We start from the raw sequence: 19638 nt of genomic DNA, 5'->3' as shown, positions 1-19638 counted from the left end.
GTATTAAAATTGCTGTTCACCTGTAACCTACAGATTCTATCTGCAAAGTTTTGTGATTAAACAACGTAACATCTGAATGACCCAAGGAGGTGTTAACTAAGAGCAGTTAGCTTTCTGGTTTAAAGGAACTGGCCAACTTAAATGAAATCAGCAGACTTAACAGATCAAATGCAAATGAATGTGAAGTGATACATTTCGAGAGGAAGAATGTGAAATAAAGGATGCAGTTGGAAGCAAGCGTAGGCGCAGTGAGACTTGCGTGCACAAGCCATTGAAAACATTTGGGCAGGTTGAGAGCACTGACGTTCAAGTGTACAAGATCTTAGATTTGTAAATTAGGTCATCAGGGCAAATGTGGTAATGGTGAATTTTGATAGAAGTTCAGCCTCATCTGTAACATTGTGTCCAATCTTAGGCACCATTCTTCAGAGCACATATAGAGGTTTTGGAGAGTAGGCAGCAAATATTTGTGACGATGGGACAGAGATGAAGGACTTCAGTTTCTTGGGTATATTTTGGAGAAGTTGGGGTTGTTCGAGAATCTTAGAAAGAATAATAGAAATGTACAGCTTGGTGTGAGACCATTTAGCCTATTGTATTTGTTCATTTGACAAGAAACCTCATCCACTTTCCAACTCTCAGCCTGTAGCTTCATAGTAAATGACGCTGTAAGCGTGTATCCCATCACCTTGGAAATATTATGAAGGTTTCCTCCTCTACACCCTTTTAGCTGGTTCCCATAATCCTCTCGGTGAAAAGAATTACACCTCTGATCCTTTTTTTTTTCTGCTTACTACTTGTCCTAAAACTATGCGCTTGGATGTGGACTCCTCAATTTAGAGGGATAGCACCTTTACCTAGGTCACTGTCAGTTTTATGCCCTTCAGTGGGATCTCCTATTAATCCTAGCCTTTTCAATCCTATCTTTTAACTAATCTGTCCCAGTCCATGAAACATCCTGGGAAATTTCTTCGATATTATCCAATGTGTAACAACATCTTTCTTGTCGTGAAGTGGCCAGAACTGCATGCTGTATTGCAGGAATGACCCAACTAGTGCTTTAGTTCTGTTCTGTTCTATTGAAGACCACTGGACTCAAAACGTTGCCAGATCTGCAGTGTTTCTCTACCACTCTGTGTTTCAGATTTCCAGCATCTGCAGTTGTGTTTACGTTAGTGTTTTATAATTCTCCTGAATACCTTGCCAAACCATATTTTATGCCTTGACTAATCAAGGCATTTTCTTGACCATGTTATGCATCTGTCTAACCTCCTTTAGGTATCGGTAACATGCACTCCAAGGTCCCTCTAATCCTTTGCAATGCTTAGTAACTTACCATCATGTATTGCCTTGCCTCATTAGCCTTTCTCGAATACATTACTGCTCATTCTGTTCATTAAACTTCATGTGCCACTGTTCCCGACACAATTCATCCATTAATATCTACGTAAGTATTGTTCCTGATTATCAGCCACATGATTAATTTTCGTGTTGGTTGCTAAGCTGTTAATCGTGCCCCTACATTCAATTCTGAGTCGCAGCTATATGCCACAGAATGCAAGGACCTAGTATTGGGAACCACAGAACTTAAAGGAAATGATTTACTCATCACAAAAACTCTCATTAGACTTTACTCCCAATCCTGTAGCCAAGTTTGAAACTGTTTTGCCATCAAATTCTTGTAACAATCCTTGCCAAATTTAGTGGTCTAATTGATGTCCCTTATTACCTTTTCACATGACTGAATCATGTTAATCCGATGTGACATTCCCATCATGCATGCGTGCTATGATTTGTTTGTGGCTTTCTAATTGTTACCTCTTGTCCTTTAAATATATGTAGCATCTTTTCATGCCACAGTGGTTAGTTTTAATAAATCGGTTTATCACTCTTTTCCTGATTTAAACAATGCTAAAATAGAGTTAGGTCCAACACGCTGGCATCATGCTGATCTCCAAAGAAAATTGGAAAATAATTGTCTGACATTCCACAATTCCATCACCAGCTGCTTTTAATTTTTAAAAATATTATTTAACCAATTTTTCTAATCAACTTGTTGAGAGATGTTCTTACACCAGTTGTTATCAAGATTAAAATTGTATCAGAGACAATTGGAACTGCAGATGCTGGAGAATTGGAGATAACTTTCTCCCTATTTATTTCAGAACCCTCTTCCCCCTCCCCCTTTTCTGATGAAGGGTCTCAGCCCAAAATGTCAGCTTTTATGCTCCTGAGATGCTCCTTGGCCAGCTGTGTTCATTCAGCTCCACACTTTGTTACCAAGGTTGCTTGGGACTGTACCACTGCCCCACAAGAGGGCCCCCTTGCTGCTTTTAACAATCTATGGTACATTTCATTCAGGTGAGAATTTGGCCATTTTCAAAAATGTCCTGATCAGAATAGAGTTCAAAGCTTTTTAACCAGAGACAATGAGATAGAGAGATTGGATAAATGTTTAAGGTGATGACAAGGGTGCCAGTCAAGTCGAGTGCTGTGTCCTTGATAATGTCAAGTTTTTTTTAAAGTGCTGTTGAATTGAAATCTTTCACAGAAATATGTTGTATTGAGTTACAGTCTTGAATTGTGTTTTGCAGATGATGGACAGATTTTGGAAAGTCAGGCCATTAGTTACTTGCCAGGCTTTGACCTTACTCTTCTAGCTGTGGTATTTGTATAACTTATCCTGTTCAGTTTATGGTCAATGGTGTAGTATACAGAATGTAATGGTGGAGGGCAGAGTTCAGTGACCTTACGCCCATTGAATGTCATGGGGACAAAATTAGATTCCCCTTGTTCAAAATGATTATTGCCTGGCAATGAACGTTCCTTGCCATTTTTCAGCTCAAAAATGAATGTTTTACTATAGGCAAACATTACCTGCTTCAGTAGCCAAGGAGTAATGAATGATGCTGACTGCTGTACTGTAGCAATGTTTGTACCTCCTAGCTAGCTCAAGTCCCACCTGCTTTAGAAGTGCGTAATGCCATCGCGGAACTTGTCGGATTGAAATATCTTAAAGCAGTTTGTGCTGTTGAGGCATTGTGGTAGTGTCTTTAGGCTCCTAGATTCCTGTTCTTGCCCCATCAGTTGAGGAGCTGTCATTACTTGTCTGAATACAAAGAAACCTACAGCACAGGAACAGGCCCTTCGGCCCTCCAAGCCTGCGCCCATCAAGATCCACTGTCTAACCTGTCATCTATTTTCTAACGGTCTGTGTCCATTTGCTCCCTGCCCATCCATGTACCTGTCCAAATATATCTTAAAAGACGCTAACGTGTCTGCGTCTACCACCTCCTCTGGCAACGCGTTCCAGGCGCCCACCACCCTCTGTGTAAAGAACTTTCCACGCATATCTCCCCTAAACTTTCCTCCTCTCACTTTGAACTTATGACCCCTAGTAATTGAATCCCCCCACTCTGGGGAAAAAGCTTTTTGCTATCCATCTTGTCTTTACCCTTCATGATTTTGTAGACCTCAATCAGGTCCCCCCTCAATCTCCGTCTTTCTAATGAAAATAATCCTAATCTATTCAACCTCTCTTCATAGCTAGCACCCTCCATACCAGGCAACATCCTGGTGAACCTCCTCTGCACCCGCTCCAAAGCATCCACATCCTTTTGGTAATGTGGCGACCAGAACTGTACACAGTACTCCAAATGTGGCTGAACCAAAGTCCTATACAACTGCAACATGATCTGCCAACTCTTGTACTCAATACCCCGTCCAATGAAGGAAAGCGTGCCATATGCCTTCTTGACCACCCTATTGACCTGCGTTGTCACCTTCAGGGAACAATGGACCTGAACACCCAGATCTCTGTTCATCAATTTTCCCGAGGACTTTTCCATTTACTGTATAGTTCGCCCTTGAATTTGATCTTCCAAAATGCATCACCTCTCATTTGCCCGGATTGAACTCCATCTGCCATTTATCTGCCCAACTCTCCAGTCTATCTATATTCTGTTGTAATTTCTGACAGTCCCCTTCACTATCAGCTACTCCACCAATCTTAGTGTCATCAGCAAACTTGCTGATCAGACCACCTACACCTTCCTCCAGATCATTTACATATATCACAAACAACAGTGGTCCCAGCACAGATCCCTGTGGAACACCACTGGTTACAGGTCTCCAATTTGAGAAACTCCCTTCTACTACTACCCTCTGTCTCCTGTTGCCCAGCCAGTTTTTTATCCATCTAGCTAGCACACCTTGGACCCCACGTGACTTCGCTTTCTCCATCAGCCAGCCATGGGAAACCTTATCAAACGCCATACTGAAGTCCATGTATATGACATCTACAGCCTTTCCCTCATCAATCAACTTTGTCACGTCCTCAAAGAATTCTGTTAAGTTGGTAAGACATGACCTTCCCTGTATAAAACCATGTTGCCTATCACTGATAAGCCCATTTTCTTCCAAATGGGAATTGATCTTACCCCTCAGTATCTTCTGCAGTAGCTTCCCTCCCACTGACGTCAGGCTCACTGGTCGATAATTACCTGGATTATCCTTGCTACCCTTTTTAAACAAAGGGACAACATTAGCAAGTCTCCAGTCCTCTGGGACCTCACCCGTGTCTAAGGACACTGCAAAGATATCTGTTAGGGCCCGGCTATTTCCTCTCTCGCTTCCCTCAGTAACCTGGGATAGATCCCATCCGGACCTGGGGACTTGTCCACCTTAATGTCTTTTAGGATACCTAACACTTCCTCCTTCCTTATGTCAACTTGACCTAGACTAAGCAAACATCTATCCCTAGCCTCAACATCCTTCATGTCCCTCTCCTTGGTGAATACCGATGCAAAGTACTCGTTAAGAATGTCACCCATTTTGTCTGACTCAGCGCATAACTTTCCTTCTTTGTCCTTAAGTGGGCCAATCCTTTGTCTAGTTACCCTCTTGCTCTTTACATATGAATAAAAGGCTTTGGGATTTTCCTTAACCATGTTTGCCAGCAATATCTCATGTCCTCTCTTAGCCCTCTTAATCCCTTTTTTCAGATTCGCTCTACATTCCCGATATTCTTGCAAAGCTTCGTCTGTCTTCAGTCGCCTAGACCTCATGTATGCTTCCTTTTTTCTCTTGGCTACTCTCACAATTTCACCTGTCATCCACGGTTCCCTAATCTTGCCTTTTCTATTCTTCATTTTCACAGGAACATGTCTCTCCTGCACGTTAATCAACCTCTCCTTAAAAGCCTCCCACATATCAAATGTAGATTTACCTTCAAACAGTTTCTCCCAATCTACATTCCTCAGATCCTGCCGAATCTTGGTATAGTCGGCCTTCCCCCAGTTTAGTACTCTTCCTTTAGGACCACTCCTATCCTTGTCCATGAGTATTGTAAAACTTATGGAATTGTGGTCGCTATTTCCAAAGTAGTTCCCTACCGTAATATCAACCACCTGGCCGGGTTCATTCCCCAGCACCAGGTCCTGTATGGCCCTTTCCCGAGTTGGACTACATACATACTGCTCTAGAAAACCCTCCTGGACACACCTTACAAATTCTGCTCCGTCTTGACCCCTAACACTGAGTGAATCCCAGTCAATGTTGGGAAAATTAAAATCTCCCATCACCACCCCCCTGTTTCTCCTACACTTTTCCATTATCTGTTTACATATTTGTACCTCTATCTCACGCTCGCTGTTGGGAGGCCTGTAGTACAGCCCCAGCATTGTTACTGCATCCTTCCTATTTCTGAGTTCTACCCATTTTGCCTCACTGCTTGAGTCCTCCATGGGGCCCTCCTTCAATGCGGCTGTGATATCGTCTTTGACCATTACTGCAACTCCTCCACCCCCTTTACCTCCCTCTCTATTCCACCTGAAGCATCGCTATCCTGGGATAACTAGTTGCCAGTCATGCCCTTCCCTCAACCAAGTCTCAGTAATAGCAATAACATCATACCTCCAGGTACTGATCCAAGCCCTAAGCTCATCTGCCTTGTCTACTACACTTCTCACATTAAAACAAATGCACCTCAGACCACTTGTCCCTTTGTGTTCATCATCTGCTCCCCGACTACTATCCCCTTCAGTCACACTGACTCCATTATCTAGTTCCCTACAGGCTTTCGTTCCTACCTCTTTTCTGTCCAATATTTGGTTCCCATCCCCCTGCCACATTAGTTTAAACCCTCCCCCACAGCATTAGCAAAAGCACCCCCAAGGACATTGGTTCCAGTCCGGTTCAGGTGTAGACCGTCCAATTTGTAATAGTCCCATGTTCCCCAGAACCAGTTCCAATGTCCCAAAAATCTGAACCCCTCCCTCCTACACCATCTCTCAAGCCACGCATTCATCCCAGCTATTCTTTCATTTCTGCACTGACTAGCACGTGGCACTGGTAGCAATCTTGAGATTACTACCTTTGAGGTCCTACTTCTTAACTTGGCTCCTAACTCCCTAAATTCTGCTTTTAGGACCTCATCCCGTTTTCTGCCTATATCATTGGTGCCTGTATGCACAAGGACAACTGGCTGTTCGCCCTCCTCCTTCAGAATGCTCTGCAGCCAATCGGAGACATCCCCGATCCGTGCACCTGGGAGGCAACATACCATTCGGGAGTCCCGTTTTCGACCACAGAACCGCCTATCTACACCCTTTACAATTGAATCCCCAATGACTATCGCCCTTCCACTCTTTTTCCCGCCCTTCTGTACAGCAGACCCAGCTATGGTGCCGTGAACCTGGCTACTGCTGCCTTCCTCTGGTGAGCCACCTCCCCCAACAGTATTCAAAACGGAATACCTGTTTTGGAGGGAGATGACCGCAGGGGACTCCTACACTCCCTTCCTGCTCTTCCTCTGCCTTTTGGTCACCCATTCGCTATCTCCCTCAGCAATCCTAATCTTCAGTGTGACCAAATTGCTAAATGTGCTATCCACGACCCCCTCAGCATCGCGTATGCTCCAAAGTGAGTCCATCCGCAGCTCCAGAGCCGTCATGCGGTCTAACAAGAGCTGCAGCTGGACGCACTTCCTGCACGTGAAGGAGTCGGGGACATCAGCCTTGTCCCTGAGCTCCCACATTGTGCAAGAGGAGCACAACATGGGTGTGAGATCTCCTGACATTATTAAACTGAACTTAGATAAATGAAAAAGGAACCAAAAGGTTTTTGGCAATCACGTGATATATATATGAAGAAACGTGAAACCGAAAAAGCCTTACCTTATCTACACAGCACCGAGTCTTTTTTTTGGTTAGAGGAGGGCGGCGGGTGGGAGACACCACACGTGTAGTTTAGGTTGATTTAAAACATAAGCTATGATTCCATATAACAATACGTTTGTTTTCTCTTTCTGTAGTATTGCAGTTATCACGTTCTCTTCACACATGAAAGGGCTCTGGTTTGAAACCAGATAGAAAAGTCTGCATGAGTTGCTTTCACTTGTGATGAACTGGTTCCTGATTTTAGAGGTCTTATGAAGCAGTGTTCATGTCTCTGCCTCTGATCCAGGAGGTCCACGTTCAAGACCCTACTGCTCCAGAGGTGTATTAACATCTCTAAACACGTCGATTAGAAACTATCTTCAATGAAGCTGTTGTTACAAACAAAACTGAACCTTACAGATATACTGGACAAAGTCCAAGATGATTTCTTGTTGAAAATTTTGATGAGCTTGATGCATTTGTGCCAACTCATAGAGAAGGTTGCTGCAGCTATATTGTTAGTGATCTGCAGGGTGTCTACAGGGCCATTTGCCAACTCTTTATTGAAGGTTAGAGATAATGGGAACTGCAGATGCTGGAGAATCCAAGATAATAAAATGTGAGGCTGGATGAACACAGAAGGCCAAGCAGCATCTCAGGAGCACAAAAGCTGACGTTTCGGGCCTGGACCCTTCATCAGAGAGGGGGATGGGGAGAGGGAACTGGAATAAATAGGGAGAGAGGGGGAGGCGGACCGAAGATGGAGAGTAAAGAAGATAGGTGGAGAGAGTATAGGTGGGGAGGTAGGGAGGGGATAGGTCAGTCCAGGGAAGATGGACAGGTCAAGGAGGTGGGATGAGGTTAGTAGGTAGATGGTGTTGCGGCTTGGGGTGGGAGGAAGGGATGGGTGAGAGGAAGAACCGGTTAGGGAGGCAGAGACAGGTTGGACTGATTTTGGGATGCAGTGGGTGGGGGGGGGGGGAAGAGCTGGGCTGGTTGTGTGGTTCAGTGGGGGGAGGGGACGAACTGGGCTGGTTTAGGGATGCAGTAGGGGAGGGGGAGATTTTGAAACTGGTGAAGTCCACATTGATACCATTAGGTATCCAGCCTCACATTTTATTATCTTTATTGAAGGTTGCTTGTTTGCAGTAATACTTACGTCCTTCAGTAATGCTGGAACATTTCAAATGTACTGTTAAAGTGTATAACTGAGTTGTTTTAAAATCTAAGGAGGGTTTCTGTTACACTTTCAGACAGAGTTCAAGTTCCCCACCACTTTTGGATGAAATAAATTCTCTCCAACTCCTCTCTAATCCTTTTGGAAGTTACTTTAAATCTATGCCTACTGATTGTGTGTTGACCTCTCTTGGCAAGGAAAAGTTCTTCCTGTCTTTTGATAATTTTGGATTCAGTTAACCTTCCTGTCAATTTCAGTAGTTTTGAAGGAAATGCCCTCAATCTGTCCAATCTTCCATCAGATCTAAAATTCCCTAATCTAGACAGCTGCCTTGACCTGATGACTACAGCTTGGAGTTTCAATTTTTGAATATTTAACTGTAAAATCTGTATTTTCTGCCTGTAAGATGCAAGTTGTTTACAGCTGTAAATTTATATAATTCACTTGTTAGATTTTCAATTAATACATTGTTCTGCATGATGTGAATAAGGACAAAGAGTAAAGAGAATGGTGGATACAGATGGCAGAATTAAGTTGGATTAGCATTTGTATACCGTAAATCTACAGGGCCATGGAGATTGAGCAAATTAATGGGAATGATGAGATTGCTTTATTGAGAGCTGACGTAGACTTAATGGGTCAAATTGTCTTCTCGCATGACTGTTAACTGGTGTATTCTGCTTCAAATAATGAATTTTTTTTTCCTAAACATCATGTTATAAGCGTTCATTCACAAGCTGAACAAATAAATGCATGGACACAAGAACAGATATAGTCTAAACTTGGTACCAGCCAGAAATGTTGGAAACTTGTTTTTGACCGGCTGAAGCAGTCACTGTATTTGTTAAACCGTCTTTTTATTTACTCACCATTATTCTTTATCCTAATAGGTAAAAAGTTATCCTTGAAGGCACAACTTCATTCCAAGAAAAACTTAAAATATTATTGCACTGATTTTGATGACAGTTTTTTTTTGGTTCACAGGTTGGAACTGGAAGATCTGCAGCTGAAACATAACTCAACTCTCAAACAGTTAATGCGAGAATTCAATACACAGCTAGCTCAGAAAGAAGAAGAGCTGAATATTTCTGTCAAAGAAGCTATTAGTGAGTCTAAGAACAAAAATAATTTTGAAGATGTTTATAAATGAAAGGAATATTGTAATACCTTTAAGTAGATATTTGTTATGCCGCTCTTGTCCTTATCTTTTTCCACTTGTGATTGAATCCTTGAGCAATGATCACAGAGTTAAGGAGGTTACCAAGCTATGGAATGGTCTGTAAAAATTATTTAACCTCTCAGAATGCTCATTGTGCAACAGGAGTTATATTATCATTGGGAGGTTTATTGCTTTTAAAAGTAAGGGAGGTGAAAGTGAAGTGTAAATGATAATCCGGCAAAAATAAAGGTATATTTGTTTCAAACCAAATTCATGTCATTGAGGACAAAATTGAGCATTTTTTGGAAGTCCTTTTTACTGCATGCTAAGGGTGAAGAATGCGCCTTTTACATTGAGTATCTAAAATTTAGAGGGAAGGCCAAGCCTTACAGTAATTTTTTTTATGGGAATGGAAAATTGCTTCGAAGAAAATATTTTGTCAGCTGTGACTGATTTGAAAGCGCACCCACCTCTGAGCCAGAACGTTGTTTGTTTAAGACAACACAAAAATTCTTGCTGACGATCTAGTATATCGCTGAGGCAATTCTGCAGCGATGAGCTGTTGAACTAGGACTGTTTCTAACATGGATGAATGCAAAAATTTCAGTATTCAGAGAAGTGCTGGGAAGTAAGAATAATATCCCAGTCTCCCTTCAAACATGGCAAAAATTGGGAGCTTTTTGTGCACAAATTGCCAGCCCTGTTTCCAACGCTGTAACGTTTCAAAGTACCTTGTCTGCACAGTGATTGAGATCGAAAGACCATCAATGCAAATCTATTTTTCTATCACGTACTCAACTCCTTAAAAATTGGTGAGAGATATCTGGTACTGAGTAACTGATGATGAAAAAAATATTATGAAATAATATTGACTGCCACGAGGGGTCACAGTTTTAAGGTGTTAGGAGGAAGGTATAAAGGAGACGTCAGAGGGAGGTTCTTCACCCAGAGAGTTGTGAGCGCATGGAATAGTTTACCAGTGGTAGTCGTGGAAGCAGAGTCATTAGTGACATTTAAGCGACTGCTGGACATGCACATGGGCAGCAGTGAATTGAGGGGAATGTAGGTTAGGTTATTTTATTTTTGGATTAGGAATATTCCACGGCACAACATCGTGGGCCAAAGGGCCTGTACTGTGCTGTACTTTTTATGTTCTATGTTCTAATATAGTGTTGAGAAATTATAATTGTATTCAGTTTATGTAATCATTTTGATCATTAAAAAATGCTTACTCAGAAATATAAATGGGTATAGATAATTCACTGTCTGGAAATAATGCGTAAAATCCTTGTTTTAGTTGTTTGATGAGAGTTGAAATTGGACTTTATACTGGTCATTTCAGTAATATCTTTTCCTGTAGAATTAAAGCAACAGAAATTCTTCAGCTCCATTTATCAGGAATGATCTTGGAAAGGATTGGGTTCCAATATACCAAGCTCGTAGGATAAAAATACAGAAAACTACTTATTAACCAGCGCCTGTGGGATCAAAACATCCAAAATCAATGTAAAAACACACGATAATAGAAATGTAATGCAAGGTGTACACACATCACTGTTATATTTTATTTATAGCATAAATCATTTAAATAAAAATGCAACTTATTGGCAGAGAGGCTTCTCGCTTGCACCCCCAACTAACTACCTGGATGTCGCAGACATATAATTTTTGCCAGTTTATTTAAAGTGCTGGCTAGTAAGGTGCCAGTTAAAACAAAGTTTGCTGTACATGTTTATTTTTGCATTTGCAACAGCCAGGAAATTTTGACCTCCATCAGTTTAGCTTATAGGTATAGAAGAAGTATGTATCATGATGTGAAAAGTACTTGTACTTTTGGTTTATTCAATGTACCTTTGAATCCACAAGCAGCATTTATCAATAAAACTATTAATAAAGAATAGCCCAAGGTGAGATAAATCAAAAGGTCTTGAGTACAGCTGCCTGTGTTCAAGCACGGACACTGTTTTGAATTTGGTAAATACAATCTGTAAATCAAGCGCTTAACAAAACAAAACCTTGTTTAAAGGATCAAAGATGTATCCCCGCCTCCTTGACCTGTCCATCTTCTCTCCCGTCTATCCACTCCTCCCACCACTGCCTAGCTACACTCACCTTTACTAGCTTCATCCCCGCCTTCATGACCCATCCGTCTTCTCTCCCACCTATCCGCTCCACTATCTACCTGCTATCGCCGCCCGCCCGCCCACCCCTCCCTATTCATTTTAGAGCCCCCTTCCCCTCCCCCATTTCTGAAGAAGTATCCCATTCCCAAAACATCAGCTTTCCTGCTCCTCTGCTGCTGCCTGGCCAGCTATGTTCCTCTAACTCAACGCTAACACTTTTCCAGGCTTCACATTGTGGACCATTGTCGCCCAGACTCCTGTTTTTGCTGGCTCTTCTGGAAAAGATCTTTATGATCTTATTCAACTTCATGCCTTCGTGATGCTGTGCCAAGATGTAGCTGCTGAGCTTTCGCAGGTGATCTCAGCCACTCACCAGTTCAGGCATGAAGTCTGACTTCAGTGAAGTCCCAGGAACTCTTGTGGTATGGTGGTAGTATTCCCACCTCTGAGCATGCAGGGCTCCACAAGGAAATTAATTAGTGATTTCCCTTGGGTTTTGTAAGGGTCATCATACAAAATGTTGCAGGAATTCCTGGACATCGTCTGCTTTCAAATAAATATTTTTCTAAGCTATGTTTCTGCCTTAAACAGCAATTGTTTTGTTAAATTGTATTGCTCTTAATTGATGTCTGTCCCATGGGATGCGGTGAATTTGCTTATTTGTAGCTGCAGAGCTAATCTGTGAAACTGAAATTTAGCTTCTGCTGGGTTACTAGTCCTCAACATGTCAGGTCTTTATTACCTCAACCAACAGCTGTCCTTCATATGTTAGCATTCATATCTATGTATTTCTACCTGCAAATCCAGTCCTCTGCCATATGTGTACTGTGCTACTGGATTCTTTTCTCATAGCTTTTGCGAACCAAGCAAGAGTAGGCCAGTTAGGATTTGTAATTTTGAATGGAACATATCTCTGACCCATTCAACTTCTGACCTTTTATAAATCAGTGGCACATTAGCTCATGTATTTCATATCTTACTTAATCGTTGGATTTGTATCAAATGATGTAATCATTTCCTTAGTGAATCTGAAATGTACACTTAAGCATAGTGGAATCAAATACATTTCCTTACTTTTCCAGGCAAAGCCCAGGAAGTGGAGGCAGAGCTCCTGGAAACCCATAAGGAGGATGTAAACCAGCTCTATCGCAAGATGGCTGAAAAGGATGACTATATACAAAGGACAACGAAAAAATATGAAGAGATTTTGCAGGTATGTAAATATTCATGTCCGAACACTTATATTTCTTGATTGCTGAGAAATGTCATCTGCGTGGGCAGAGTTAACCGACTAATCCCCATATTGTTAAATCAAGAATTTTAAAGTCATAAAATGTGCTCGATTGCTTATTGTTTGGTATTTAGGTTTTCATATCAAAGTTGAGAAATTAATTAAATGCAAATGGAAATTTGCTGTGTGGAAATGCTAATGGTAACGGTTGTTAGAAAAGTTGTTAACTATATATACAAGTGCGTGCACAAAGGGACACAAAGCCAAAAACAACATTTGTTGGTAACACTCGGCAGGTTTTGCAGCATCTGTGGAGAGAAGGTCAAGCTAATATTTCAAGTCCAGTGACCCTTCTTCAGAACATCAGAGTTCTACGAAGTCATTGGACCCAAAATATTAACTGTCCTTTCTCTGCTCAGATACTGCCAGACCTGCTGAGTTTTTCCAGTAATTTCTGATTTCTAGCATCTGCAGTTCTTTGATTTTTTTTGTATTGTCAACTTCGGCCTAACTGTGGCCACATGGCACTTACAAGCAGGAGCTATGGCATTGTGGTCATGTCACTGGACAAACAATCGGGAAGCCAGGGTCAAAGTTCTGAGGACATGGCTTCAAATCACACCTTGGCAGAATTCAATAAAATTTAATATGAAGAGTTGGCCTAATGATATGTAACCACTTTTGATTGTTGTAAAATATAGTTTATTAATGCCCTTTTAAGGAAGGAAACTCTACCATCCTTACCTGATCTGCCCTACATGTGACTCCATACCCACAGATTCTTAACTGCTATTTGGGCAGTTATGGCCAGTCAGTAAATGCTGAACTCCATCCCATGAATAATAACAAATATTTGAAAAATAGACAGGCACTGACAAAGGAGGCCAATAGATTACAGAAACTTGTAATCCAACTCATGGTACCTAACTGCCTCTGAAATGGCTCTGAAGTTTTTGTTTGACATTTTACCTAGCAGAAGACCATAAATAGTACTGATCATTCTTTATGTGAAAGGCAACTTCTTTATATCAATCCTGAGCTGGTCATTCCCCAATTTTTATCTGCTTCATTATTGTAGAACCACAGTTAAATTTGAAATAGTCCTCAGGTTTAACCATTCTTTTCATGGTTATATGCATGTTCCTTCATTAATGCCCTTCTTTGATTCCTTGTCAGGCCAAAAAGCTCAAGTTGTTGAAATTTAACTCCTAATTCTGTCCTCTGGCAATAAGCAGCAACCTGTTCTCACCACTTGCAGAGCTTGTATAAAGCGATTCAACTTGATGTGTATGTTCAAAGGGCTGAATAGTCTCCTCTTGCTGTTAAGTCCTGTGTTCCTATTAGTGCAGTAAGCACATTGGCGTCAGACTTGTATTCTGTTAAATTTGACAATACAGCTCAGTGTTTGGTGTCTCCTATCTCTCAGCCTCTTGCCTAGCTTGTTTGATGTTCATTAGCTATCCTCTGCCTGTTTATCGTACTTTGCTGTGTAGAATATCATCTGCCATTGTTCTTTTCATGTTCACGTTTTTGTAGGTCTTCCTGATTCCTTCAGTGGTTCATCAGACTTTACGGTTATGCCTTGCCCTGTTTTATTATAATTTGTAAATTTATACTGTGGTTCTGATGTGAACTTATCAATGAAACAATAGGGAATAACTGAACGCTCGCGTTTTTGATTCAGTAATGATCCGCCTCATTCTATAGTCCATGCCTAGTTCCTGTTGCTTTCTTTCTTGCAGCCAATTCCTTATGCATTTCTAGGTTTTACCTAGACTGTTCTCCTTTTAGTGCCAAAGGAAGTCCGTATGCTAATTGGGCCATTTATCTTGCTGTGTTAAAATGTCCAATATTCATTGATGTTTCATTACACAGTGGAAATCAATGAAACTTATGGTAGGATTTGTGAGCGGTTATTGTATTTATATTGTCCTTTTACATTCATATGACAGTACCAGGCATTATGTTTATAAACAGAACTGCCCAGCACATTTTCTGCATTAAAGAAAAGGTAGAGGAAAGCTCCTAGAAACTTCGCAAGAATCATGTATATATTGTTAGTTATTACTGAAATATGGGCTATGCTGATGTTAGCCAAGAGTCCACCATATATGAAATACCTGTTGCTGGACAATAAGCCAAGATGTGCCATGCAAGCTTTTCTGCAAAGGAACTTTGTAAGTTCTTTGAAGAACAAGACGGCATGTGCCTGTGTTCTTAATCCTAGTGTTGATCTTAACCTTTGTCTTTCTTTCTTCACGTCCATTCCCAAGACACGATGAAATGCGTGTGAGTAAATATAATTGTAATTAATAATTTTGATGTTTTTAAGTCTCGAGAAGATGAAATGACTGCTAAAGTGACTGAACTGCAGGCAGAACTAGCGGAGTTAAGAGCCCAGCATCAGATGTTACAGCTTAATGGGGAAAATCGGAATATTGAACAGGTAAAGTGCCCTAATTACTAATTCTGTGATAAGCATCATAAACAAATAAGACAAATTCATCAACTTATGCTATGACATAAAATATTTGAAAACTTTACAATTGAGAGTTACCTCAGCATACCTGCTGAGTTATACAACACAGGAAAGATAAATAACACAAACTAAATGGTGAATTGATACATGCTAAATATAAAATGACAGTACATCCAGCTGAAGGTTTATTAGGAATTGAAAAGTCACCCACAATAGACCTATTTTTTAAAGAGCTGACTAACTCTGTTTCCATCAAAGTTGGTGTTTTCTGGATCTATTTTCGATTTCCTTAAACTATGTGTGCTCAGAAATGCATTGAGCTGTATTTTGAGCCATATGTTCTATACTACTTAAACTCTCCTGATTCTGCTGATCTCTACTTTGAGTAGGAAAGGCTGCATCGTAGACGGAGGCTATTTGACCTATCATATCCACACTGCATCTCTCCAGAGCAGTCCAGTCACATAGCCACCTGTTATATCCTTGTAACCCTGCAAGTAATTAACTTCAAGTACAAATCTAATTTCAATTTGAAAATATTGATTGTTAATACAATTCAAGTTTTCCTTCTAAATGGAACAGATTTTGATGCCATAAAAGAAGGGTTCAAAACTACAATAAATACAGAGCAGGATTCGAGAAGGAGAAAGAAAAGCTGACTGTCAGACTTCACATATGATGACTTTGTATCCTGCTGTGTGTGACATTTGCTGTGGAGGAGTTGAAAATTTCAGCTCATGAGTCCAAAATGTAGCACAACAGCTAGAAATTTAATTTCAATTAAATAAATAAATGTGCAATTGACAAGATAGTAATGTGGCCATAAGACATACTGAATTGTCATAAAACTCTACCTTTTTAACTGACACTGCTGCCCTTCTATTGTCTGGCCTATGTGTGACTACACAGTCAGAGCAGTGTTTGAGTTAGGCTTGCAGTCTTCTTTTCTAAGACAGTTAGAGAAGAGCAGTAAATGCTAGTTTTGTCTGTGACATCCACAACCTGCGAATGAGGATAATTGTTAAAGGATAACTTCGTATGCTAAATCTTCAAATAAGCTTTTACAGCTCACAGTTTTATTTTATTCACTAGTAGAAATGAAGGATCAAAATTATAAAATAGAATTGGGGAAATTTTCAGAAGCAATTATTTCTTTATCTTTCTAGATTAAATCAACATTGAGTTACGTGTTGACCATTATTTCAAAGTATTGCTAGAACTGTGAGCAAAACTGGCAACTGTGGACTGAGGTTTTAAGGGATATCAGCTCTCAAGATATTTCTCAATATCTGTGGTGGAGTGCATCGTACTGAAGTTGGAGAGTGCTCTGGTCAGGCCTCAGTTTAATATCTGTGTTCACGTTGGGTCACTTAAGCATTGTAGAAAAAATCAAAATGGAAGATGTGCAGTGTAGTTCTGAGTTTGGTTGAATGTGGTCAAGGGTTGTTCCAATCATACACACAGGAAATAGCACACGCAAAGTAATTAATTAGCATGCCACTGCATTGTTCAGTGACTCTTCAAAGCGTCATTTTTTTTTAGTAATTTAATAGCACTCAAAATGTTTACATGACTTGTGATAGCGAGTTTTGAGAAGATTTGTAGCTCAGGTTGAGGTTCTGGATGTGAGTTTGCTCGCTGAGCTGGAAGGTTAATTTTCAGATGTTTCATCACCTAGAATGGTGACGAAACGTCTGAAAACTAACCTTCCAGCTCAGTGAGCAAACTCACATCCAGAACCATGACTTGTGATTTTCAGATAACCAGATTTGAGATACTGTTCTTAGGGCTGTACTGAATTTGGAAGGAGGTTACCTCTTGAAAATATCCTTGAAAGTTAAATTCATCTTTAAAACAATATGCAAAGTAGTTAAGGCATATAATTACCTGATTTTCAAGAAATGGCATTGACACATTTTCTGGTTTCTGGGAAATGGGATTCACAGTAAAACATTTTTATTGATGTGCATTGGATCCAAAAGATGTAAATATTATTAAATTCACAGGCATATACTTAACACATTATGTTTACCTTTGCACGTTACATTTCAATAATGCAAGAAAAGTGAAAATGTCCCAAAAGCTAATTATAGCTCACCTGTAAGATCTATTTTTATAAAGTGTAATTGGAAAAAATCCTGCACAGCTGACTGCATTGATTTGTTACTCTTAAGAAAATCTCTGTTATGGGATCATGCTGTTTATTCTTGTATCTCAAATACAGTTCTTACCATATGTTCTTTATCACTTCTGTTTTCTATTGCTAAGATTTCTCTTTTTCTAAATGTGTATTAACTTCTGTAAGTTGGAAATGCAGCTGTGTGAAAGCTCAAGTGAAGATTATTTTCTTTACACCTTTTCTCATGCTAAACTTTATTCTGCTAGAATTCATTTTAAGTTTTAAAGATTTTTGTATTTCATAACATCACAAAATCCATAACAAATGACCTTTTTACTATTCTACGTTTGAAATAACTAATAATGAACCACAGCTTTCTCTGCCCATCTTAAACTCTTGAGTAATCTACATAGCTTAATGCTTGTGTACGTGTGATTTTCAGACTTTGTGACTAAATTCCTTTAAGTAATGACACCTTCATTCTTCTAACTTCTGAGAGGTACATTTAAGGTATATAATTTTTTTTTCATTTAATGACCCAAGGCAGAAATATGTGCTAGAGGACCAACAACACAGAAGAAAGATTAGAGATCTCACACCCAGGAATGCCCTTGGCTGACTGAAGTTAAACATCCTAGTTTGAAAGCTTCTGCCATGTAGAAAGATTTGTTATTTACTCAGTCCTTCGTTATCAAAATCTCAAAATAGAACCAATGTGATTAATGCTGCTGTCCTTATCAACTTTTGACATGCTTGTCCCTACAGTCCACCTCCAATGATTTACCACTGTTTCCTGCGTGGTCCTGCACTTGCTTGGTTCTATTTTAGTCTACCAAATTGTGGCCAGAGTATTGTTTGTCATAGGTTATCTTTCCGGTCTTCCATTGTCATTCCTGATGTTTTCCAATGTATCCTTGGCTTCCTCTTGTTGCTATCAACCAAAACCTTAGCGTTAGTTGAGTATCAGACCTCTTAAACAAAGGGATCTGATGCCCTGATATCTGAGTTTCAAAATGTTAGTGGGTGCCTGCAGCAAGTGATTCAGGAGAGTTTTCATTCAGGAAGGCAAATGGAATATTGTCATTTTTGCACGGGGAGTGGGGAAAAAAGGGAATAAAAATAAAGTACTGGAGAAACTCGGCAGGTCTGGCAGCATCTGTAGAGACAAAATCAAAGTTCATGTTTTCAGTCTGGAGTGGTTGTTCCAAAGAAGAATCATTTTAGTTTCAAAATGTTGACTCTGTCTTTCTCTCTACAGATGCACGTTTTGTTTTAATTTCACATCACCAGCTTCAGTAGTACTTTGCTTTTATTTACTAGGGAAGTTTTGCAACTGTACAGGGCATTCATCAGATCACTTCTTGAATATTGTTGCAATTTTGGTCAGCATATTTGAAAAAACAGATATAGCTGCATTAGAAATGGTTCAAAAAGGTTCAGTAGACTAGGTTCCTGGTTTGAATGGATTACCTTATGAGAAAAGGTTGGCCTCTTTCCATTTGAATCTGGAAGATTGAGAGTTGATCTGACTGAAACTTAAGGAATTTTGACAGGGTGGATTGTGACAGGATGTTCCCCTTTGGTGAGGAAGGCATGAGAGTTAGATGACATTGTTTAGAGACAAGAGGTCTCCTAGTTAAGACGGATAAGGAGAAACATTTTTCCTCCATTAATCTGTATAATTCTCTATTAGAGAGCAATGGAGGTAGACTATTGAACATTTTTCAAGTGTTAGGCTTGTGATAGATAAGAGAGTCAAAGTTTTATGAATGGGAACATAGGATTGGGCTCATTCAGGCAACAATGATCATTGAAATGGCAAAGCCAGCTCAAACTGCCTACCCCTGCTTCTAATTTGTTTATATGTCAACATATTAGGAGTCGAGTATTGCTGGAGAAGAAAATGTAATTGGATGGAATGTGGCTTTGTGGAAGAGAATTATGTTTGTGGGTAGGAGAGCAGTGGTAAATCTGAAAATCCTGAGAATGCAGAAGCCATTCCAATCTTAATGGAGATTACCATTTTTCTTACTACTTTTTCCACTTGGTCGCCAGCCTCCTTGAAATGCTGATCAGTTGAAATATTGTGAGAGCCAAAAACTATTGGGGCATTATAGTGGAACCAGAAAACATTGAAAGGTTGAGGTGGGGGTATCTCAATCGGAGTAGATAAGCCCTTAAAGAGATCTTTGA

General features: G+C 40.2%; 1 protein-coding gene across 3 annotated transcripts in view; it reads left to right on the top strand.

The window, feature by feature from the left end:
- Positions 1-19638, top strand: part of golga4 (golgin A4) — a 160801-nt gene that overhangs the window by 109021 nt on the left and 32142 nt on the right. For all 3 annotated transcript variants that reach the window (XM_048528967.2, XM_048528965.2, XM_048528968.2), the window contains 3 exons: positions 9319-9440; positions 12699-12829; positions 15180-15293. In XM_048528967.2, the coding sequence (XP_048384924.1) occupies positions 9319-9440; positions 12699-12829; positions 15180-15293 (367 nt within the window). The remainder of the gene's footprint in view (positions 1-9318; positions 9441-12698; positions 12830-15179; positions 15294-19638) is intronic.

Source organism: Stegostoma tigrinum, chromosome 5, assembly GCF_030684315.1.
Source record: "Stegostoma tigrinum isolate sSteTig4 chromosome 5, sSteTig4.hap1, whole genome shotgun sequence".
Classification (NCBI taxonomy): domain Eukaryota; kingdom Metazoa; phylum Chordata; class Chondrichthyes; order Orectolobiformes; family Stegostomatidae; genus Stegostoma; species Stegostoma tigrinum.
The sequence above is the reverse complement of the archived record's forward strand: the minus strand, read 5'-3'. Positions and strand labels throughout refer to the sequence as shown.